General features: G+C 52.0%; 5 protein-coding genes across 5 annotated transcripts; 4 read left to right on the top strand and 1 right to left on the bottom strand.

The window, feature by feature from the left end:
- Positions 1-320: 320 nt before the first annotated feature.
- Positions 321-7210, top strand: CABS01_13649 (serine/threonine protein kinase; the record flags this gene model as incomplete). Its single annotated transcript, XM_060546991.1, has 4 exons — positions 321-1534; positions 1589-1676; positions 1734-7037; positions 7091-7210. 4 exons carry the CDS (start codon positions 321-323, stop codon positions 7208-7210), a joined length of 6726 nt encoding a protein of 2241 aa, XP_060394581.1.
- A 1130-nt stretch (positions 7211-8340) lies between these two features.
- CABS01_13650 (alpha/beta hydrolase fold) lies at positions 8341-9255 on the top strand (the record flags this gene model as incomplete). Its single annotated transcript, XM_060546992.1, has 1 exon — positions 8341-9255. One exon carries the CDS (start codon positions 8341-8343, stop codon positions 9253-9255), a length of 915 nt encoding a protein of 304 aa, XP_060394582.1.
- A 2612-nt stretch (positions 9256-11867) lies between these two features.
- On the top strand, positions 11868-13548 carry CABS01_13651 (uncharacterized protein; the record flags this gene model as incomplete). The annotated part of the gene is made up of 4 exons (XM_060546993.1): positions 11868-11927; positions 11987-12535; positions 12619-12774; positions 12832-13548. The coding sequence occupies 4 exons, from the start codon at positions 11868-11870 to the stop codon at positions 13546-13548; spliced, it is 1482 nt and encodes a 493-aa protein (XP_060394583.1).
- A 4930-nt stretch (positions 13549-18478) lies between these two features.
- On the top strand, positions 18479-20131 carry CABS01_13652 (G-protein coupled receptor; the record flags this gene model as incomplete). The annotated part of the gene is made up of 4 exons (XM_060546994.1): positions 18479-18780; positions 18843-19047; positions 19105-19320; positions 19379-20131. 4 exons carry the CDS (start codon positions 18479-18481, stop codon positions 20129-20131), a joined length of 1476 nt encoding a protein of 491 aa, XP_060394584.1.
- Positions 20132-21173: 1042 nt separating this feature from the next.
- CABS01_13653 (pectate lyase C) lies at positions 21174-22653 on the bottom strand (the record flags this gene model as incomplete). The annotated part of the gene is made up of 3 exons (XM_060546995.1): positions 21174-22148; positions 22223-22367; positions 22439-22653. The coding sequence occupies 3 exons, from the start codon at positions 22651-22653 to the stop codon at positions 21174-21176; spliced, it is 1335 nt and encodes a 444-aa protein (XP_060394585.1).
- Positions 22654-24470: the final 1817 nt, after the last annotated feature.

A 24470-nucleotide genomic window follows, 5' to 3' on the forward strand; every position in this document is an offset into this window, starting at 1 on the left:
ATAACCCGTCGAGAGGGTAGCTCATTCAGAGACCCTGGCCAATTTCGCGACGTTTCAGTGGCTCAGTCGCGACGCTATTCCTACTCTGTCAAGATTTTCCTGCATGTTAGGCTGCAAGGCGTCAGGTGGTGCAAGTCCTTCTAGATTGGGGTGCGGCTGAATACGAAGTGTATCAAGTCAGACCATTGGAATGCGCGGGAATGGTGCACTTGGAAAGCTAGACTACCTATAAAAGCCACATCCTGTCCCCCATTTCTAGGCCTGGTGACAACCGTGCAACTAAGTCCACCTCTTATGACGAATAACAAAGTCGAACCGAGATGAGCTTGATATGGGACATCCGCACTGTTCTTGCCTCTGAGGCACTTTCCACAGTCAATCAATCCGATCCCGAATCAGCGACGACAACCAGAACAACAGCCGAGCTCGAGCCGATAGATGTGTGGAATTACTTGGTCAGTCTAAGTGAAGATGAGACAACCAAAAACTCAGAATCATCGGACGACCACGTCAAACTCACACACTTCAAAGATGCCGACTTTGATCACAGTTGGGATGCCCGCCCGGTTCATCTCGGCGACGGCGCGTCTTATTCTGTTGATAAAGTCACTCTGCGCATCAAAAGAGATGACGGAAATCCTATCATTGTTGCGGTTAAAAAGATCAACTTGTTTGGCAATTCTGAGTCCCGAAGTGATTGGAGTGCCGCTACGAGACATCGCTCTGTCGCGACGGTGTTGAAGGAGCTCCGCATTCTCGCGATTCCATCCATCGAGGAGCATTTGAATATTGTGTCTTTGTTGGGATTTAGATCTGAGTATTCGTCGACATCCCCTCAGAACAGCACCAATGTCTCCTTGGTCATGGAATATGCCTCACACGGAACTCTTCGGGACTTTTGCAAAAGCCACTCAGATGATGGGACCTTCGATCTAGTAGCTAAGGCTCGATTCATGCATGACATTGCCAGCGGGCTAGCTAAGTTGCACAGTTGCGGCATTGCCCATGGAGATATCAAGTTAGAGAACACCCTTGTGTTTGACGGGAACAAAGGACAGCTGATAGCAAAGCTTTCTGACTTTGGGCATTCGATTCTCGATCTCTACGATTCTGAAGAACCGCAGGGAGTTTATCTTGGAACACCGCTTATGAATGCTCCTGAGGTGAGAACTAGACGTTATGCTCTCCATCATGCACAGGACTTCTTTAAATGCGACATCTTCTCGTTCGGCTTGTTGATATGGGAGCTTTTGCTAGATGGAAAACATTACTTCACTACACTGCAAGGCGCTGAGGATGCAGATGAAAGCACTGATATGATGGCACATCTATGCAACCTCCCAAAAGACGAACTTCTTCTCCAGAGTCTGAAATACTTGCAAGGGTTGTCCGAGAAGAATCAGGCTCCCCTGTTTCAACTTATCATCCGCACTTTGCAGGCTTCGCTGAGGGATGATCCCGAGCGAAGGCGTGGTATCGAGGTCATTCTGGCCGGGTTTAGACAGCACAAGGACTTGACTAGGGATGATTGGATGTAGGCACCACATATTGTTTAGCTGAAATGCATTATTACTGACAACAGCTTTAGGAGGCAAGGCATGAGCTCGTTCACACTCGGTTCACTACCAGATCAGGCCCCTGGCTCGAGTTCAGGAAAGGCTTTGACGACCAGATCGGTAAGTTATGAATCTAAGATGTTTCATGAGTCTTTTTGAAGTAGGCTGACCGACAAGGCTATTCCCCGAATGCCACGTATCATCCAAGTCGACTTTGTGGACCAACTCCTCCGCATCTCAAGGGATGCTTCATCGCTAACCGAAAAGCGGACTGCTCTCTTCGAACTAGCTATGTGCTACATTCACGGGGTTGGTATGGAGAGACCGGACTTGAGCAAAGCACTTGACCTGCTTACGGAGTCTGCGCAGCTTGAGAGTGCAAAAGCTCTTGGGCTTATCTTTCGACTTTCCGATGTCCTCGGAGTCGATCTCCCACCTCACTTGTGGCAAATACCCCATCAGCTCGTTGGGGTCGAAAAGGATCTATCAGGCATCAAAGGCGATGACAACTTTGTCAGGCGTCTTCGTTTACACGAGAGATGCAAACAGCGAGATACCTTGAATCGTTCTTTCGACATCCTACACGAGGGCAACCCCATAATCGAAGGCATATGCTTGGATCGTGTAGAAGAGAGTCTGAAACGTTTGACTTTGAGAGACATCAGATTCGAAGATTTAGAGTGTATCTCTCAGGTAGAGGACTATGAAAGTGTACCAACGCGAGAGAATCTCCTCAGTGTTGCTGTGCGCCAGGGTTTCAAGCCTCTAGTCGACTTTCTTTTACCTTCAGAGGCCTCTGGATCAATCAAATCCAGGATGATTTGGACGGACAGTCTGCTTACGATTGCCTGTCAGGGAGGTCATCTCAATATTCTCGAGCTCCTCCTCTCAAGGGATGTGCCAACGCGCCTCACCGAGAGCCATCCCGAAACACCCTTCCACTGGCTGAGTATGTTTGAGCCTGAAGAGGTCGAGTCTGCCATGTATTTGCTTTTGAGCAACAACAATCTCAAAGACGATCTCAAAGTCAGCGTGCTTAGCCCTGGAATTGAAGTAGGAAACTGCTCGTTTCTGGGCACCGCGCTCGAATTCGCTATTGCCGCGAACAATGGTCCACTAGTTGACCTGTTCATCAAGCGCACATCGAAAAGTTCCTCCAACTACCAGCTCCACACAATTGGATGGACTCAGAACACCTTTTCTTTGGCCTGCTCACTGCATCTTCATGGCTTGATTCCGAAATTACTTGGCCTAGAAGAGAACTACCGTACGACACAATGGACAACCTCATCGGCTCAGTCATCTAGTCTCTTCTGTCTCCTCTGCCCCCATGACGCTCTACTACCACTATTGGTCCATGGCCAGATGTCGCGAGTTGCACTCGACTCTACGATTGACCTACTGATTCAGAATGGGGCTTCTTGTGCTGAAGAGGATCAACGTGGGTCATCCATACTCATGAAAGCCTTGAGCGCTGCACCGTGCAGATTCACTACGGATCTGCTGCTGGCTCTGATCGACCGCGGGGCACGTTGTACACTTCTCGGAAAAGAAGCGTTGATGAATGCCGTCTTACGCATCTGCAAAAGGGAAGACCGCGCCGGACCGGCCATAGTGAAGCTTTTGCTAGAAAAAGGGGTGCTCTCGCCAACTATTGACAATTTGTCGGTCGCTTTGGAGCAAGGCAACACGGCTGTGGCATCCGTTTTTCTTGATTTCGAAAGTGAGGGGAAAAGAATCGACGCCAAAGATCCTTTCGTAGCTGGTGACGTATCGTTTTCCTTACTTTTCCTCACAACACCATCCAGAAATGCATCTACTGTCGAACTTCTCCTTGATCATGGAGCCGACATCAATTCCAAGTGGGGGGAACGAACGCCCCTGGAAGCGGCAATCAGTTTGGAGAAGTGCGACGCTGAGACCATTGATCTCTTAATCGCGCGAGGCGCGACTCTAGCATACGGCAGCTTCTCCCTGCTACACCGTGCAGCTTCATTGGCTTCCCGGGTCAATGGTCACCATGTTCTGTTTCATCTCCTCAAAAACCCACAGATCAGGAAATTGATAAACACCACGACAAACTTCGATGATGAAAACTGCGGTATCACGCCTCTCAATATAGCTGTCTATTCCGGAAATCCTGGCGCTGTTCACGCCCTCCTCCAAGCCGGAGCTCTTGTCGAGACAGGAGACGCGCTAGATCGGATTTTACGACTCGCGGTTAACGTTGGCCGACGTCCCCAAACCAGTCCTTTGTGGGAAAAGAAAACCATCAATGAAGAGAGTCTCTACAAGTGGCGCTTAGACATGGAGAATATCATCATTACCCTTCTGGGTAAAGGAAATCCAGGTCACGGGCGGTGTAGTCTTCACATTGCCACTGAGTTGAACAACCGACCAAGAGTTATAGAGCTAGTCGAGCATCACGGCTATCGAATCTTTGTTAGAGATAAAGAAAAGCTCCTGCCTACAGCATACCTAGAAGACTTAGACAGTTTGAGTGGGGATGGAGACGCACCAGAGTACCTGGAAAACTTGCGACTACTCAAGGAGTACATTGAAACTAAGTTACTTGAAGAAATAGCTCGGGATTTAGAGAAACCAGATTTCATCAAGAAGATGCTGGAGGATCTCTCAGTCGAGGACGACGCAGACCTTAGCAATGAGGATGCGAGAGTCACTTTTGAGAAGGCTCTCTCAAAACTTGAGACCGAACGGAACGAAATCCGTCTGTCATTAGGTGATGGATTCGAGACACCTTTGGAAAGGGAAACGGATTTAAGAAATTCTCTTGAGACGCAAAGACAAAGACTGGGAGCCACACATCTTACAACTTTGAAGACCGCGACTACTCTCTGCGACTTGCTCACATTGCTTTACAAGTTTGATGAAGCTGCACTGCTCAATCAAGAAATCCTCAAAGGGAGAGAGGCCCAACTGCCTTCGGATAGCCCGGAGCTCTTCGAATCTTTGCTAGATAGGGTTTGTGTCTTTGCAGGTCAAGCGAAGACTCGGGAAGCCCACGAAGATGCTCAGAGCATTCACAAAAGGGCAGTCGACACGTTCGGGATCACACATCCCCTGACGCTCAAAGCAGAAGCCTTTCTGGCCTGTACATATTCCATTCTTGGGCAGTTCGACCTTGCGATATCCATGGCAGAAGGAATCTTGAAGGCCTACGACAACCACGACTTGGACGAAGACGAAAAGTTCGAGGGCTATAGACACTCCTTGCTCGAGCTGAGATGTAACCTTGCGGTTGACTACTGCAGAGCCCAAAGATTCAACGAGGCGGCAGGAATAGCGAGAGCCTTGCCATCCTCGCTTCTTTATGTAAAAAAAGGAGAGTTCTTCCGCACATTCGACGCAATCATCAACGTTGCTGACAATTTCGAATTTTATCAGCGATTTGAGGATTCCGACTCTGTCTATCGCTCCATAATCAAGATGTGCATCAAGACGCATGGGAAAAAGAACGCGTACTGCACCCGACTTACTTTAGAGAAGCTTGCAAACAGCTACCAGTCTCGGTGCTTGTGGAAGCAAGAGTCAGAGACGCGCCAAACGCTGGTTGAAGTTCTTAAATCGGCATCGAGCGCGGCCGATCACGAAGCATCAACTCAGATGATCAACTTGGCCATCTCATTGAAGAACGAGCATCGGTTGGTTGAAGAAAGCGTCGTTCTCGAACAGGTTCTTGAGGGGTATGAACTCTGTCTCCAGCCTGACCTGATGGACATTTCCCGTGTCAAGGTCATGCTGTGCGTGAATCTTAGGAAACAGAAACAAGTCGACCGGGCGGAGCAATACGGGCGTGAGGCTCTTGAGGAGTATCGAGCTCGCCTCGGTCAAGAGCACGATACAACTATTATTGCTCAATACGCGCTTGCCTCAATCATGCTTATCTCACATCAAGACAAGGTTCATGATGCTGTTCAGCTTCTACAACAGAATGCGGACATCGTGGCTCGCAAGTTTGGCGAAGTCCACCCAGAGACTAGGGCTGCAACTTTGCACCTGGTCAATGCCTATATTATGGCCAAACGCTTTGAAGAGGCCGAGGAGGCAGCACACCAGTGTCTCAAGATCAGCGGCACGGTCCCGGAGTCCAGCAAAGCTTTGGAGCAAGCATATCATTATCTCGGATACGCCAAAGAGCTTCAAGATGAACTGGACGAAGCGAGTACGTTTTATAGAGCCTCTATTGAAATAGGGCTTGACAGTCGCGATGGGGTGCACTCTGATGATTCAATATATACCATGAGGCTCTTGGCAGCAATTCACGTTGGGAACAAAGACTTCCAAGAAGCTGAGACTCTTTTGCTGGAGGTCTTGGCAGCGTCGCCGCAGGTCTATGGGACAACCCGCCCTGACATGGCCTGTCGCGTCCATCATCTACTGGGACAGGTTTACGGAAGTACCGATAAAGCCCAAGAGTCCGTCGAGAACCATAGCTTAGCAGTAGATCTGGCTCGTGAAGCGCTCGGCGAAGATGCAGAGGAGACTATGTGGTTTACGGAGAGCCTCATCAGTGCAAAGTTGGCGACTCAGTCGTTTCGAGAGGCACTCCAGCTTGCTGAAGAGCTCCTGGCACATGCCGAGGAAGAACTCGGCGAATTCCACGAACTCTCACTCGCAGTCAAGCAAAGCCTTCTCGTCATCTACCAAAAACTAGGAATGTGGCCAGAGTCAGAGCGCCTCCATCGGGAATTCCTCCACTCTTTCGAAGAAACTGGGGTTGAGTCCCCCGACGAATATGCCTTTCTCTATCGATCCCTATCAAATGCATGCACCAAGCAAGGCTTCCACAGAGACGCAGAAGTCTTCCTTTCGAAATTCTGGGATTGGTTTCAAAACAGCGAACCAGACCAAGAAGAAGAAACGGTCGAGGTTATGGCCGAGTTGGCACGAGCTTACGCAAGAACGGGAAATTTTGACGTCGCGAATCAGTTCATATCCCGCATGCAGGCCATAAGCGAGTCTCTCTTTCCTGACGATGACTATGATTATGAAGATAATCGGGACATTCTTTGCGCATCTGCGCGTGCAGATGTCATGTTCCTGGCCTGTCAACGGGAGCAAGCTGCAGACTTGAAGCAGAAATACGTGGACCTTCAACCCACCGACTTGGATGCGGTACTCGCCTTATTAGACATGTACGAGACAACAGGCGATTATTCTAAAGCGGCAAAGGCTCTGCCTTTAGCCATTGGCGCTGCTTGGATCCTCAAGACGCAGTCAAGCCCGGAGGTTCACCAAGTGGCGATCGCCAAGGTTGCTACTTATGATTCAAGGATACATACAGCAATAGGCGATTTTGAACTTGCCCAAGAACAGGCTGCATTGGCAGTAAATCGGGCATCAAAGTGGGATCTCGGCAACTTCACCTACGCTGAAACATATCGAAACGCTCTCCAAGCCATGATGACGTTGTATGAGACACTCGGACGGGACAGAGAGAGGGAGGAGACAAGACTTAAGGTCAGTGATGATCTTTGTATTTGGGTACCTTCTCTAGCTAAACATTCATGCAGCTTATGAAAGAACTTCGCCGACAGGAAGAAGCCAGGGACAACCACTTGGATGGATTGGCACGAGACCGGGCGAAGGTAAAAAGCTTTTTGACAGGAATGCTTTCAGTAGAACATCCTTAGGAACCTAGACAGGATATACAGGAAGGCTTGAGACGACTTTCTGTCTTTCTATTCTTTTACCTCTGTCCTCGGTCCGGTGTCAGTTTCCTCAACCTATATGTAATTACGTCTTTGTCCTAGTATAGAGACTTCTTATTTGCTCTATCACCTACTAAGTCCAGACTTCTTGGCCTTCTTTGTGACGGACGTAGTGCATTCAAATTGTTGAAGTCAAATAGTTCATGGGCTTGTTCAAGATTTAAAGAAATTATAGTCGATAGCTTGCCTAACTACCTTAACCTAGTCTACTTGATACTACTTTGAAATCCCTCCTACAAACGTACCCCTGATATTTCTCGCAGACATCTCCTCGTCCTCATATTAGACAGAAGTCTGGTCATCTAATTACCAACTCAGGGGTAGTCGAAGGTAAGCTATCTAGTCTGACGTAATTGAATCCCAACTCTAGACTTTTCGGGTTCGGAAAGTCGGACAAAAGTCTCCACCAAACCCCATAACCCCGACCCCGAAACCCCCCCCGCAATTCCACCCACGGCCCCAGCCCGAACCCGAACTTCGCGGCCCGTGCCTCCATACTCTCTTATCCAAGTGCACAGGTGAACACCATCTCAACCCAGTAGAGCATTTAAATTTGAGGCATGCTCTGCTCAGACATTGGTTCGCATGCAAGGAGGGAAATTCCTTTGGGTAGTAGCTCTGCCATTTCAGCCCAAAGTGCTCGGTTCTCCGACCGACCGAACAATCTCACGTCAGACTTACTTACCGAATCAAGCGCAATGAGCCTCCACGATGGCATACCGTCGATAGCTATCAAAACTAGCGATAAAGCAATCAGACCGATTGGGTACCGCAAATGCGAGGGGTTGGCTTACAGGGAAAATGCCTTACCTACTTACTGCTTCCTATTGTGGCTACGCCAGTTGCAATTCGGCCTGGTGCCGACACATGAATGGGGAACGCCTTCAGATCAGCGTCTGACAAAGGAACCCCGCCAACATCATCACTCACAAGGCAATAAAAGATGAGATTGAACCCGCCTACATCGTGACTCCTGAATCACATTCACGCAACCCATCGTGATATCTTTCCGTCTGACCCAATTCCCCTAACCCAAATCTCCAACCGCCAAAATGCCCTACTTCTCCCGAAACCCCTCCTTCAACCTCTTCTACCTAGACGAAGGCCCCCGCACGGCATCCCACACAGTCCTCCTCATCACAGGCCTCTCGTGCGAAATGCACGACTGGTCCTGGCAGGTCCCCTTCCTCCTATCCCACAACCTCCGCGTAATCTCCATCGACAGCCGCGGTCAGGGCAAATCCTCCGCCCCGGCGCCGGACCCCAAAATCCGCACCTGGCCCGGCGTTGAGAAATCTGCCGACAGGGAGGTGATAGACTACTACCCGCAATCCACAGCCGAAGACATGCTCGCCATGCTATCACACCTGGGCATCACCAAGAACCTCATTGTCATCTCGCATTCCCTAGGTGAAGCGGCAGGGTACTACATTGCCACCACTCGTCCGGACCTCGTGAAAGCATCCATCGGCGTAGACCCAATTCACGCGTTCCCCAACGCCGTCCGCGAACGCGACACCTACCTCTTCAACGACCCCGAAGCCCAGGACAAGATCATCCCGACTCTCATCGAATTCTTCGGCACATACTGCTACTCCCCGGAGTGTCCAGCCTGGCAAAAGACGTGGCACCTCCGCCGCATGGCACAGTTCGACAAGGCCGTCATGTACGCCCTGTGCTGGGGCGGCTGGGGAGACGCGCATAGCCTGGGCAGGCAAGAGAACGCAGTCAAGGCCTTTGCGGGAAAGCTCAAGTGCCCGCGCCTAACGCTGGGTTCGAACGATTGGTATGTTGGTACTGACCGTGATCATCTGCCGAAGGGCGATGAGGCGCTAGATGAGATTGTGGTGATCGAGGGCAAGGGCCACTGGTTTCACCAGCTCGAGAGCGAGGAGTTTAATGGGCATTTAGAGAGGTGGTTTCAAAAGATCGGCGTGCTCCCGGCGGTAGAAGCTGGCACGGCGTGATGAGTGCAAGGTCGTGTTCCAGCTTTCTAGTCAAGTGTGTTGGGTGGTTTGGAAGGGGCTCAGATTCAAGTGCCGGCGGCGGCGTTCATAGTGTACGGACTGTCAGCCGCGACGCGGACGGTGAAGGGTCCTTCACGGGATGACGTGGGACGCACCGTGACGGGGCTGTGAGAGGGGACTGCCGGCCCCATTCTCGGCCCTGCTTCTCGTAACCTTAAACAACCTTGATCTCGCCCTAACACAGGCACAAACACAATAAAGGGGTTCGGTTCCTCACGAGTCTGTGTCGTGCATCCTAGAATGTAGTTGACTAGCTGTTCTGCAAATGAGTCGGACTCCCGTCCATTGAGTAATCCGGCAATTGGGATTTCGAACACACATGACTTGGAGTGGAAGTGATGTCTTGTCAGCTCTGCCGACCGAAGCGGCTTTAGGGTTTCACGGGATGGTAGTTGAGTCCGTCGCCGATGGAGGATGGGGCCAGTAGCCGGCGCTGGAAACTGGTGACGGACTGCTTGACATCGGAAGCGCGATAGAGTTGGGCGGGTAAGAGCCGCTCATCGTGGACATCGCCGAGGCCCCACAGTTCCGGCCAGCATTGCCGTCAAACGCCGGCACGCACTCACTGTTGCGGCGTCAATCAGCGGCAAAGGCGGGGATGGATCATGGAGGAGGACTAGGCGGGCTTCCAATGTGAGTGAGGTGGCTGAAGCGTTGGCTTCGTTGTGTGTGTGAACGGACGACTGGGCAGCAAAACGGCAACCCGCCGGCGGCGGTGCAGTGGCCGTGAGAATGCCGTCCGTCCAATTGGATGTGTCATGCATGTCGCATGAATAACTTGCCGACTAAGTCCGTCGGCGATGAGGTCGGCCTGTGGCGGCCCTGTCTAGGATCCCGTCGCAAACTCTGGACGAGTCCGCTGCCGTCCCTCTCCATGGTTGCGTTGCGAGGATCCGAGCTCTTCGCTTCTTGTGATGTGCGCGCCGTCAAGGTCGGGGAAAGTTGGGGAATTTCGTCTGTGCTGCTCCATCCACGGGGAGATCATACTCATGGGTAAGGGTGGAAGAAGATGAGGGGTTCAACATCAGACCCAAGCTCCTTTTCTGCCCTCTCACCCCTCGCGGAATTCCAATGCAACGGCTTCTCCCCCACCATAGCTATGAGGAATCCTTGACGTCAGACTCTATGGCTCAAAGCAGAGGTCCAGTAACGGCATCGAGGGGAAGGTTGCTGACGACGCTAAAAGCCTGTCCCGCCTTGCTCCATAGGTTTTCCATGGGACGAAAGGCATCCTCTCTCGAGTAAGTGGTATTGCTTGATCCTTGAATCGCCGAATAAGATGCAAAGGGAATCTCGATGCTAGTGTCAGCTCGCACTATCAGCTGCTTTTGGGAACCCCATGGATGATAGTTGGGTATTACATGTTGCGCCATCAGCCAACTCTGGTAAACTTCGTACCTGATTTACAAACATAGTGATACTAGTCAGAAATTCCAGCCCCTCGGTGCCTGGCAAGGTTCGACAAGCCTCGATTTCATACGAATGCCGCGTTTTGGCATCCGAGACTTTGCCATCCATCCATCCAACGGAAGAGACTTTGCCATGGCTGAACAGCCTTCTGGTTGGAAATAGTAGCAATGGGGTCTTGGCTCGTCGTGGCTTGTGGATCCAGCGGCATCGTATGCCGCAGATCATCTGGCTGCTGTCAGGGTCCAATGTCCTGCAGCTCGATGGGGGCACGCGCCAACGTATCAAGAACCTTTCAACGCGTGTGAGCGATTATCCAACAGGCAGAGACCCTGATGCACGAAATCAAGGTGTCGTCTGTGCAACTTAAGCCTCATGTTCAAGTCTGAGCTCAGGGTTTTTCGGCCTTAGACTCGGCGTATCATGGGTTCCTTTGACACCTCGGCTTGCCTTCTCAATACGGCTAGAATTGCAGGTTTGGCATTGGGCTCAGCATCCCTCTGCGCCAGCAAAGTCTGTCCTCAAGGTCGAATTGATGACGACCATGTGCGGGACAGCTCAGTCCACAGCTGGATTCCCAACAAGAAAGAAGAGCCAACGAACAAAGACAGCTAGGTAACCACCGGAATCTGCCCCGGAGGATTCTTCGAGTGCGCCGTGTGAGACATTGGGCGCCCTAGTAACAAGCGCGGCGCGCTACTTGTGCGCTTTTAGAGTTTGACCGGTTCGGGGCAGGTCAAAGTGACGTCTCAGTCACTTCCGCCACCACCGGACGGACACCAATAGGCTTTGTCCTGACCCAACTCACCGAGGTCGTTCCCCTGGCCTAGGGGCTACTGCACGCGCCGTGTTCGCCCGCGTTGCCAAGGATGGATGAGTAGTCGACCTCGACTACATGGGATATGCCGCTACGACTACGAGCGATCTTAACCGGGATCAGCCAGATCAAACATTCTCCAAATTTCCACATTTATCGTGGGGAGCTTCCCCAACCTTGCCATTACGATTTGACCTCTTTACATAGCTTCAATGTCCGCAATTTCCCTTCAAGCGCGTCAGCTTTGGTCCTGTTGGGGTACTGCTGATGAAAGAGTCGCTCGAATGTCGAGCCCACACCGCCGCTGGATTGACGAGACCTAGTCGCCATGGCCAGCTTGGCCAAATCACAACAGGGCCATTCGAGGGTCGAGGAGAAGCGCATGACAGTAAGCCTCGGAGACCCCGGCGATGAGATGATATTAGCCAGGCTGATTTGTGAATGAAGCGCGACGGCCCCCAGCCACGAAGAGCATTCATCTCTGCGTCCCAACAACGACGGTCTTCCGGGTATCCAGCATCATGGACATCTAGATGGAAACACCGCCAGCAACCTCCATCAATCCGATATCAGACTGAACCGCAGGACAGCTCACCTGGGCCGCCGGTCCTTATTCGAAGAGAATCCTCCCAAACACTGCTGGATTCGGATGAGGAGCCGGAGCTCGTCCTTCCGAAATCCATCCAAGTCGGCCCAGAAGTATTATCGGTGAACCGCTTCTACACCAACTATGCCGCGCAAGCGAGTATCATGATTTTCAGTCGGCTCCCCGAGTACTACGATGTCGATCTCTCTGATGCCAGTCACGCACGACACGCCACACACGCTGTGGCTTTAGCGAGTGCCTCTCGATCACTCCGTCAGTCAGGGCTCATGGTCGAAGCTCGTCGACATTACGGCAAAGCCATTTCGACTCTGAACCAAGCCCTGCAAGACCCAGTTGCTGTGCGAGACGATGCCAACCTGGTCACGTTGTTTTTATTTGGCATGTTCGAGGTATGCCTGAGTTGATCCCTTGGAAGCTAACGCCTATTATGTTTCGGGCTACTTTCCGAGTGTGCCTTAGCTAAACCCAGCAGGTCATCAATGGCAAGCGAGGCACAAGCACAATTGACTTGCAAGAGAACGTATTTCCCCACGGGGCAGGAGGCTTGCAGTTATTCAAGTTCCGGGCAGAACATGGCCTGACAAACGAAGTCGATAAAGCCTGCTTCACCTTCTTCTGTCATGCGGCGGTGAGTAGCATTGATCATTTCTACCATGAGCCCTCCAACTAATCTTTCTATGACAAGTTAATGGAGATGTTCATACAACGAGACCACTTGACGCCTCTATGGTCAATGCTGGAAGAAGTGGAAACTCCGTGGGGCAAAGGCCCGGTTCTCGAGCCGCTTGTTCGACAGGTAGTCGATTTCAAGAGAGCCTTTGACTTCAAGGTGCAAGTCCAAGGTAACTTGACCAGGTTAACCGAAAGCCCCCCGGAGGATTTGCTAGACCTCATCCGGAACGGGATCGATTTAAGCAGCGACCTTGAGGCAGCCGTCGCATTCCTCGGTTTCTCTGGTGCTTCAACATGCTCCGGACAGCAGCAGAAAGTCTTCAACGGTCTATTCTCACTGTCGTCCGAGTCATCCGTTGCTATCGCGCGAAGTCATTACCGTTCCCTTCGTGTATACCTCTTAGAGAGGATTATCGAGTTACGAAACACTCTAAAAGAGAGCAGCGGCAAAGTCGCCATAAGCTTAGGTCCTATGCCGAGTTGGTCGGATGGTGTCTCTGTCGTTGAAGACGTTCTCGAAGATATCCGAACGGTATTCGGCCTAGAAGGGAAGAAAGAGGCGCCAACCGAGGGCATTGCTTACAGAACCATGACAATGTTCTGGCCAATGGTTATGGTACGCACTTCATGTTTTTCAGGCCCCCATAATGGTAGGTGGGTGGCAGAAAAGATGCTTGAGTTAACCACGAAATCGGGGTTTGGCCTCGGTGTGGAAGCTGCGAGTGCTTGAAGGCATTGCTTCAGATCAACGAGGCGTTGCACTTTTGAGACAGGCTATCGGTCAGATCTATCGGACTTATTTCAAGACCCTTTCTGAGTAGCTTTCAGCTACATCGAAAGGTATATGGAAAATGGACAGAACGGCTGGGAATTTCACGAAGCTAGGAATCGAGCACATGAAAATGCATGTATTTTTGGTCATGGACTCACGAGTCACGGTCGGAACATGGGACAGAAATCCTCCTATAGTGATGGCGAACTTACGAATAAGATACCATTAATGTTTCAAAATGAGGGCAAGGATGGGTATGCATTGGAAGCCCCGAGCTGTGATGATTGTATTGAAGCGTGTTTCTGGGAGTCGTTGTTGGCAATAATCCACCGCGCATGGGATGAGAATGGTCATCACGCTCTAATACCACTGCTGTCTTCGGTTGGGCTTTCGGGCAAACGATACGAGCGCCAAGTGGATGGCAAGCTCGAGCATTTGAGAGAATCGATCCGGCAAAGAATATCCGGAGGATTCATCAAGGTAGATGGTGAGTCTTAGACTGGCGCTGCTACGACGAATAGTGGCTCGCCGGTTAACTGCAGCGAGGGAAGCAAACAAGCCGCACGAAAGCAGGGAAAGGGTCGAGTGATTCTGTCAAACTAAGATGAGGACGACGAAGACGACTGCTCAAAAAGGGAGGCAGCGACGCGCAGGGTTTGAGCGCATGCCCTTTTTCATAGCAAACTGCAGACGCCACATCGAGACCTGGCGGTCGAGGGAGAGGAATGGCGTGACTCTCAGCATCAACCTGGGGAGACCTTGCTTGCGTGTCTCGGCCGTCGGAGGGGTTTGGAGAGAGTGTTGGGTGAGCGCAGGAAATTGAGGTTCGCTCCCGGTACGAGTGGACAACAAGGGCACTGCGGGTTGGTTGGGGAGCAACAAGCGACAGTGCAGGATTGGCATTCTGCATCGCACGCGGAGATCACCTGGCGTCTCCAGTGTCAAGTACCTGTAAACCGGTGTCTTTTGGCATATGTCCCGCTCGCAACCGCTTAGGCTGGTGACCGTCGCTTTGAGATGGCCTTACGTGCGTTGGCCCTAATCCGTCGCTGGTCGCTCGGTGGCCAAAAGACTACAACGCAGTCAGGCGGGATGCATTTACAAGAGACAGAACACGCGGGCGATTGGATCGCTACCGAACTCTGCAACACCCATTGAGAGTCCGCATCTCGCTTCTGTCCTGGCCCGAGAAGGACAGGTAGGAGAAGCAGGTCCAGCGCAACGCAGCTGGGCAAAGCCTTGAGCAACTCGAAATTCCCATGCTAGCGTTTGCCGGATTTCTCGAGTCTGGTCTGAATGTTTGGTTGCGGGTTTCCAGCTCGAGTTGGGAGTTCATTCGGTTTCCAAAGGCTATCCCGGCAAACCAAAGAGTAGGTGAAGGAGCGGATTGTGATCCGTAATTCGTGGAGACAAAGTCAAGTCCAGCCAGCCCGTGATAGGCAGGCAAACAACAGTGCAGTGCACTTTGAAGTCTGGTTGGACATCGTAATGAGGGGCTAGTCGTTTGCTCTTGCTGCATCGTTGAACCTCACCTGCACCTCCACGCATCCATGTTGTATTCGTAGTCCATCACATCAGTTGATATGGGCGAGAGGGTGTCCCCCATTACTGCGTCCCAGGTTGCTGGCACTTGTCGATGCAGGCTGGTCCCTGTGGCATCGGTATGGTGTTTTGCCTCTATTTTCGGTCTGATGGCCTGCTGGCAGCTCAGCCATCCGTGGTGGGAGCCCCAGCTGCGGCACAGCTAGATAGACAGTGCATATCAGGCAAACGATCGCATACAAGATTGGGTGCAACGAGTCCAGGCTCCAGGTATGCAGAGTCCAAACTAAGTGACTTGGCTAGGCAATCTGGTCAGATCTCATATCCAGAGCAGTCTCGAGGGGGAGAAGAATGACAAAACCCTTGAACTCTTAGAAGGAAGATCGTACCATAAGCCGTCAGTGGGCCTGTTTTCTCGATTCGGTTATTTCCAATCAATGGCATTTTGTATCTCGATAACCGGCCACGAGGTGAGGGATGAACAGCAACGATTCGGATCCATCAACTTTACCGTGGACTTTGGAGGGGACCGCACCGTGTGCTGGATGATGACGCCTCGGGACCGCATGGTCCGACCGATCTGACCGACAAAACGGCGGGCTACGTAGGAAGATGCAAGATGCAAAGAAGGATGACGAATGAATTCTCGATATTGCGGCCGTTAACGTAGCCAAGTCCTCAAGCCACATCCACGACCACCCGGGACATAAAGTGCATCAGGAAGGGCGGTCAGAGATTGGAAGACCAACATGCTGAAGCGGTGGTCTTGCAGGTGAAGTAAGTTGAGGTACCTATTCAGTGACCGAAAAAATCGACGCATTGTTTCTTCCTTTTCCTTGCGGTTCCTCTTGATCTGCCATGAATAGGTACCTAAGGTTGTCATGAGGTACCTTAGGTACCTCAGGGAGGCAAGAAGTGGGAGATGGCAGGAGGCAGGATGTGGAGGCAGTGAGGCAGGAAAGAGGTACCTGGGGTCCAGCCAAACGCGACTTCCTCCTGCACTGTAAGCCTGGAAGCGTGAATTGAGCGGAAGAATTGAACGCCGCGGCTCTTGGTCTTGCCAGTCATTCCCAGTCATCTCATCTCTCATTTCCATCCAGATTGAGATTCAGACAGGCAGCCATCCGATCAACGTCTTGGGAAGCACATCCAACGGGTACACTGCCGCCACGACGTGGTAGTGAGACACCAGGGCAGGCAGATAATCGAAGGCGAGAGACATTCTCCCCGTCTTACGTGCCTACTCGTCGACAATATCCGTAAGGCGCATCCAACTTTCTTCACCTTGCTTCGCTCCCTAATGTAAAATACCTTATTCTCGGCCACATCATGACGATTCTGGACACTGTGGTGATCCCAATTGGGGCTTAGAAGAGATTGCCGGGTACTGGCACTTTATTTCTCACTTATTCTTCTCGTTTCCGGAAACATCAGTGACAAGCATCACTCATGTTAATCTCGTTCTCATGCTATCGGGATCGCATTCTGCTTGCTGAGCTTTCTTTCCCTCTCCCTGGTCAGCAGTTCTCTTTGTTTGCCCGGGCCACCTCCATTTGACTGCCACCTTGCCCAGCCCTGCCCAGCCCTGTGCAGAAAAGAGCCTGGCGTTGGCCTGTGGAGGCTGTTTGTGAGGATGCATCTCCGTACATCATGTCTGGTTGGGTCTTGTTGATTGGCCCTAATACAGTGTGGCAGCCAAGATGATGCAGATGGGTTGGGGTTTTCCATCTCACTCGCCTTACAGATCTCACCGGACCATCGTGCCGTCTTACTATCCCGCTGTGATGCCTTTCCGCCTTTTTCTCCCATGTAGAAATCGTTCATCACCTTCATCCCCAGTCAGTCCAAAATCAGACTACTGCATCTCATCTCACATCCTATCTCACACTAGGACCCCGGCATCCCGTGTGGAGAGGGTTGAGAGCATCCAATATCCTGAAGGAATTCGCCCGGAGGGCATCTCATCGAGGCCCGTTGAGGCAGGTAAGGTAAGCCATCTACACATTCTCAGTCATCTCTTTCCTCCGCCTCCACCTCGACCTCCACGAATGGAAGACGGCACCTACTTTGCCTGAATAAGCTAGATTCGTTCGTCTTGTAGTTGCTTCCTCGAACAAGGTTGTTTGCCAGTATCACACCTTCCCACTTCTCATCCCTCAAATCCACCTCTGCCTCTACCGTACCTCCCCTCCACAGTGCTCTGTTTTGACTTCATCTCTTGGCAACTGCCTCCCGATGTATACCTTCCTTCTCTTGTCCCTTCCCCCCTTCTTCCGTCCTTCCCTGCCTCCCCTTGACCCCTGCCCCTTCATCGCGTTCATTCACTCCCACTCACACGCGCAACCACCTCGTCCTGGATATTCCTCCCTCGTGTCAACATTTGCAACTTGCAAGCCACAGCCTTTTTGATATTGGCACCAATTCCAATCAGAGAAGAATCCCGTCAGGTCTGCCTCGAATCGGAAACAGTCACCGCTTCCTTCCTTCTCGTCTCTCGATCCCGGCATTCAAACATCCTCTGCACTTTCTCTCGGCCAAGCCCCCCCCTCCCCCCCCTCTCCTTCCCCTGCCGCCTCAGCGAAGATCTTCTCGTACCCGTCGCCGCTCGCCATCGATCTGTCCGCCCATATCCCTTCTTCTTCTTCGCCCGTTCTCGTTCGTGTAACTTCTCCTTGCGTCGGCTCTCTTCCCCGTCCAAAGCCAGGATTTCCGCAGTCGGTCATGCACCTCAGCGTCTCGACCAAAAGTGGCTACAAGTCTGGGCTGCTGAAATTAATACATGATCTCGCCTGCCCTTCTTTCTCGACCTCTCGATTGTTTCCTTCTCGAATACGCTCGAATCTCTTCAACCCGCTCCCTACTCGCCTCCGCTGGTGCTGCAGAGGCCAGCAGCTCGTCACACAGAGCTGCCGTCCAGCAACACGGCATATCACTCTGGTCTTCGGATCCTCGAGGCTTGTACCTCCCACCGGCCAATCCTTTTCATTGCTTTAGTCTCTGTGGGTTCTTATCGACTGGGAGTTTCGGTTCTTCCTTGTGCCACGGCCGCCATTTGTGCCACCTCTGCCTTTCGAGCCACGACCTACGCTTCATCTTTCGGTCCTTTCACATATACATCAAGGGGGCCGGGTCTCGCTGCATTGCAGACTGTATCTCAGCTGTTGAGATACGGAGGCAGGTATGCTTGCAGCTCTTTCCCCAGGATGCACTTCCCTACGCAGGAGACAAAAATGACTGACCTTATGACCCAGTCGGTCTTCGAGTCGCTGCCTCAATCAACGGCTCGATCACTCACCAAAGTTACCAAACTACGTCAAAGCGAAGACCTTGGTCATCAACCGGATTCATGGACGGTCAGGACGGGCCAGTTGCCAACATGGGCGAGAAAGTGCAGTCCCTCAGCCAGTCCCAGATCGACATTATTATCGCCTTGGAAAGAATCGGCGCGTCCCTGTCGTTGGTCGGAGTCACTCTGATATTTATTACCTACTGGCAGTTCAAGCGCATTCGAAGTGTTCCAAATCTCTTCATCGTCTTCGCGTCGATTGCCAATGTTGGTGCCAGCATTGCCTGTGCCATGGGCTACGACGGCATGCGAGCTGGAGCAGAATCCGCTCTGTGTCAAGCACAAGCATTTTTGCTCGAAATGTTCGTCTTCTCCTTCATTTGGTCTTTTCTGTACAGGCAGTGCTGATGACTCGATGCAATAGGTTCATGCAGTCTGACCCGTGGTGGTCTTTCGCCATGGCTGTCAATGTCTACCTCGTCTTCTTCGCCGGTGCCAATCCTTCTTCCTTCCGACGCTACATTTGGGTCTACTGCGCTATTTGCTTTGGCTTCCCCATGATCCCAGCCGTTGTTTGTCTCCTAGTCCGACCTCGTGGCCCAGATGACCTTATCTACGGAGATGCCACCGTACGTAGACGATCTTTCTGCATTCTCGCCATGAAGTACGGTGACTAACGTTCGCAGATATGGTGCTGGATAAATCATGATTGGTCCAAACTTCGTATATTCACTTATTATATTCCCATCTGGACCTGCATTGTTGGGTCATGCGTTATTTATTTTGCCGTCGGCTACCACGTCTTCCATCACCGCAATCAACTCCACAACCTCACCTTCAGCAATACCGGAAGAGACTGCAAAGACACATCCTGTTCGGATGAGCGAGACTCAGCAGAAAAGGTACGTTGTCAAACCGCCAGGGCTACTTGTGAATTGGCGTGAAGTTGACGATTCTCAGAACCTCACAACCCGTACCGAGTTTTTCTATGGAACCGCTGTGACGGATATACAAATTACAACGATGGCACCCAGGCCTTGGACTCCCCAGGTGCCATCCCTAGCCATTACAAAGCAGTCGGACGGTCAACAGCCCCGACACCAACAGTCATGGCGTACGAGTGAAGAGGATGGACACTGTACACCAAGCCCTCGGTTCGAAACCACATGCACATCAGACCCCCCGCCACGAAAACCCCGTCGATCTGTCTTTCAACGAATTGGGGGCGTTGGTACAAAGTTCTCTGCCAGGTTGGATCGTCTAGATCCTGTCAAGCTTGCATACCTCAGAACCAGTTTCATCTTTGCCATCTCTGTTTTGGTGACATGGACACCAAGCTCTATCAACAGAGTAGTCAATCTTCTCAAGCCCGAAGTTGTCAGCTTTGGCCTGAACGTCGCCAGCGCCACAGTCCTCCCACTTCAAGGAGTATGGAATGCCGTCATCTTCTTCATGACTAGTTGGACGACGTTCAGAGACGAGTGGAAAGATAGGGGTTCTCGTCACCAGGTTCGACTTGGAAGTTGCGGTATCGAAAGTCGCCAAGGCGGCGTTAGGATCGAAGTCCTTCGCAGCGATCACCAAGACAGGTTTCGAAACGGTCGCTATGGGCACACGAAAGCTATCGGCAGCGATCAAACGAGTGAACTCGAGTTGACAGTCCCTTCGGGAGTCGGTAACGTCCGAGCAATGAGAGGATCTTTTAGTATATGATTCGTCGATTGCACCTACCGGAATTTGATGGGCCACAGATGAAGATTGCCGTATGAGAGACACCGTATGATTGTGAGGTGGTTGGGAATGACTCTGGATGTCAATATGGGAAATGCTTTGGGAGGGGGTGGCGAACACTTGAGCGGGACTTCTTTGACCGAGGAGGATACCAACATTCATTCACATATCACGGAAGATTTTGGAGTCGTATATTAATCGGAAGCGTGGCGCTCGGTCACGCGCGCGATCCAAGTACTTGCAAACTGCCTGACCATGTCGGCGATACAATGTTAATCATGGCAAAATGCCATCCTGTTTCGAACAAGCCATGGATACCTTTGAACGAGATGTCTGGGAAGATTCGCAGACTAGAGCGTTAGCCAGTTCTAGCCTCTGTAGGCTCTGGTTCGGGATAGTCAAAGTTTCTAATGGCTCGACCTGTAGCTGCTCCTATTTGAATGATTAGCAGTTAGCTTCGTCCGTAACAATACGCATTCAAGTCGATCCCCCTTGGAGGCGGGCATTAACTTTCTCGCCAACTCTGCAAGACGGCAGGCGCCTTCCAGAAGGCTCATTCTTCGGATTGTGACAGGCCCACTTCTTCTCGGGCGGAGGTCAAGGCCGGGTGTTCGCGAGATAAGGTGCTTTGTTAGCCCGGAAAGCGAGTGGCTCCGGTGCCCCACCACCTGCTGCCGTCCGGGCCGGCGCCGTACTCTAGATCCGGGTTCCAGCAAACGAGCATGCATGAACACTTTGTGGGAACACAGCGAAATTTGGCGCTCAGTTTTGGGACTTGAACGTTGAGAAGTTCTGCAAAATAACAAGAGTTGAAAAAAGGCCATGGACTATGTCCATTTGAAAGAACATATATGCCTCGTCGTAAAAGTCGACAATGGGTAGTAAGTTTGGTAGGTATACACAAGAAAATATGTGAAAAAGCGCGTGCTATATACAGCCAAGGTGTTTTCTCCATAGAGATTCGGTCCCTCTTAACCTCCAATCATGCTCATTCGCGGCATCGGCCTGCCAGGCTAGAAAGAGCCTAATACACGGCGGGAACGAGCGAATTGACGTAAATCTCGAGGTTCGCATACCCGCCAGCACCAATCTTCATACCATCCGAGGCATCATTGGGGTTCAGGCCGTTGGCAGTCTCGTAGTCGTCGGGGATTCCATCGCCATCGGTGTCCTTCTTGGCCGTGCCGGCCGCGATGTCGCCCGCGCCCCCCATGTCGGCCTCATCAGAGATGAGCTTGCCCGATTTTCCGTAGGAGAGTAGTTCCTTCACCAAAGCGGCGTCGACGCTGTCACGAGCAATGGAGGCGCCGACCTTGGCTGCGACGTGCGCGACGGCGTCGGCGGCGGAGAGGAGCTTCGCTGGGGCGGGGTAGTCAAAGGCAGTGGTCTGGATAGCCATGTTGGAGTAGCAGGTCGTCGAGACGCAGAGGGCGGCGCCGTTGAGCACGCCGTCCTTGTTGGAGTCGTAAAAGTTATCCTTGACATAGCCGCGGAAGTTGGCGTTGCCACGCGTGAAGGCCGTGACGGAGGTCGAGGGACCAGAGATGAAGTAATTCTGGATGATATTCACGTAGCTCGCGCCCTCGGAGTCGCCCGCGATATAGCCGCCGCCACCGCCCCAGTTGTACACAGCATTGTTGATGAAGGAGTTTACGCCCTTTACCTTGGGGTTGCGCGTCTTGTTGTCGATGTAGAGGTTGCGGAAGAGGGAGACGCCGCCCTCGTTCGTCTGCATGAGCCCGCCGCAGGAGTGAGTTTCGAGCCCCTGGCCGATGATAGAGTCCGCAATGGTGACGTTGGAGACGTCGCCGTTGATGGAGAAGGTTTCGTCGCGGCCCCAGGAGACAGAGACGTGGTCGAAGATCATGTTTTTGCCGTCGGCGATAGTAATTGCGTCTTTGCCTGAGTCGCCGCCCTTGCCCATGCGGATGCGGATGTAGCGGACGATTCCCTCGTTGGCATTGGACCAGGAGAAGCCGTTGCCGTAGACTGTGATGCCCTGTATTGTTTTTTTTTTGGTCTTAGTTGCTCGTCGTCATGTTGCGTTCAAGTTCGGATTCAGTGGTCACTTACACCGCCAGGAGCTGTCTGTCCTGCAATGTAAACATTCTTGGACACCACGATCCGGGCGTCAATCTTGATGACGCCGCCTACGTCGAATACGACGATTCGGTTGGGTTGAGAGACGGCATCACGGAGAGATCCCGTGCCGGAGTCACTGTAGCACAGAACAAAAGTCAGAGAGAGTCCTTATTTAGACACCTGGGGCTAAGTGGTTTGAGTACTTACTTGAGATTGGTAACCTTGTACACCGTTCCAGTCCGACCACCAATCGCATTTCGGCCGAATCCTTCGGCGCCAGGGAAGGCTGAGGGAGCGGCGTCGGCACGTTCGACGACTTTAGCCGGAGTAACGGCAGTACCGGTCCAGTCGACAGCGGGGAGGGCGGCCGCGCCTTGGTAAAAGATGGCGGCCGCGGCCAACAATGTCGCGGAAGCCTTCATGGTGTGTATTGGATCGTTGGAGGGTGGGAAGGTCGAAGCGAGTGGTGGGGGGCTAAAGTGAGAAAAGGCGAAACGGAAGCGAATGTACCAGACAATCCCGAAACCAAACAAATGGGTTTGGGTAGAAATGAAGCTTGAAAAGAAGCTATAACAAGGGGGGAGCCGAAAGGATGGAATGGATGGAACAGCACGCGTAGCAGGATAGCGACGAGATCTCCAAGACTTCAAGAGGAGAACCCAAAGCCAAAAGATGGGACGAAAAAAGGAGTCTTGGGTTTAGTTTTGTAGGTTTCGTTTCTTGGTTGCTTATGTAGCACTCTTGATGGACAGCTTCTTCGCGGTGATGATCCACCGGGATGGGTGGTGTGGTGGTTGCTCAGGGGTGGTGTCTTGCTTGTCACCACCCATCCCCATGATCCATTCCGCCTTGTCAGTTTACGGGAATTGGAAAGGGGCGTGTATGCACATGGGGGCGGGACGGAGGTCAGCGCCTGTAGGCTGTTGGTGGCATTGAGCCATACATCGGTCGTGGTAGCTGGTTCGGGGATGCTTGGCCGCACGGGAGGTGATGTAAAGAAGCATAGAACTCTTGCACCTGGTGTATTTTTTTCCGTTTCCATTGATCTAGTCCCGGTGATCACCTCCCAGTGTGAAGTGACTTACGGAGGATTCAGACAATTCGATCCATTGAGCACATCTAGCCTGCCTGATTCGGACTACAAGTAGATGGATGTATCTAGAGACGATTGGTGGGAAATGGGCAGAAAGTTTGAGCTCCCAAGGGGGACGGCGGACGGGAGGCGTCCTCCGAAACGGGCAGAAATGGTGGGGAATCCCTGGCGTTTGGGTGATATTGAAGGGGCAGAGGACGGAGCCACTCGGGGCCGGGGTGTGGTGGACTCACGGCGGACGGCGGAGGATTTTTGGTTTCTCAGGTTGATGATGGTTGCCGGAGAGTTGTTTTGCAGTTACATGGTGGACATTAGCTTTGTTTGTGAGATACGAGTGCGCAGAGTGCGAGGCTATTCTTACCTTACAAGGAGGCCATAGGTAAAGTCATACGGTGGAATGGGTTAAAGGGGGAAGCTCTTCGGCCTTGCGCATGTCCCATTCCCATACTACGTACGAATACCCGGTACACGCCTACGGTGGTAAATCTGCAAAGTGAGATGCTGGATTAAGGTTGGATTAGGATGCTACTCTGCATCTTTCGGCCGATGACTTTCCCACCTGTCACACGTCATTCTCGATAGTGTCATACATGATTTGTCCAGGTCTGTGATGCGTCCATCGTGAAAACCGATAGCCTACAAGAATGAGAGCTGATGACTTGAAGGCCCTTCTCTCGTGACTTGGCTTTCCTTTTTGACAGTTACGATCGGAATCACAGTCTGAAGGGGTAGGTGACAAAATTGCTGTGAACACGACACACTTCACCATCATCTCATCGACGCGTTCTTGCGATGAGTAAGACCCGAAGCCATCACCTCAGGCGGCAAGCCTCTAATATCAAGGTTTACGGTTCAGATTACTCCATGAGGGTTCATCACGCCTTACCTGCCATCCGATCTCACTTCAGACGCTGTGGCCAGTGAATGTGGCTCATTCGAATTTGTGGCTGAGCGAGACTTCCTCATTCCGACAACCTTCGGAATCTCACTCAATCTGGTCAACCTTGACTCGCTTGGTGAGATGTGAGTGAGTGCGGCGATTGGCCTTCTCGCCGAAAAAGCTTTTGTCACCTTGGGCATTTGCTTGGCAAAATCGGACAGCTCGTGCCGGGGGAAGCTTGGGGACCGTCTTGGCCGAGGCGAGTG

The sequence above is a fragment of the Colletotrichum abscissum genome (genome assembly GCF_030869225.1).
Source record: "Colletotrichum abscissum strain IMI 504890 chromosome Unknown Scaffold_47.1, whole genome shotgun sequence".
NCBI classification, from domain to species: domain Eukaryota; kingdom Fungi; phylum Ascomycota; class Sordariomycetes; order Glomerellales; family Glomerellaceae; genus Colletotrichum; species Colletotrichum abscissum.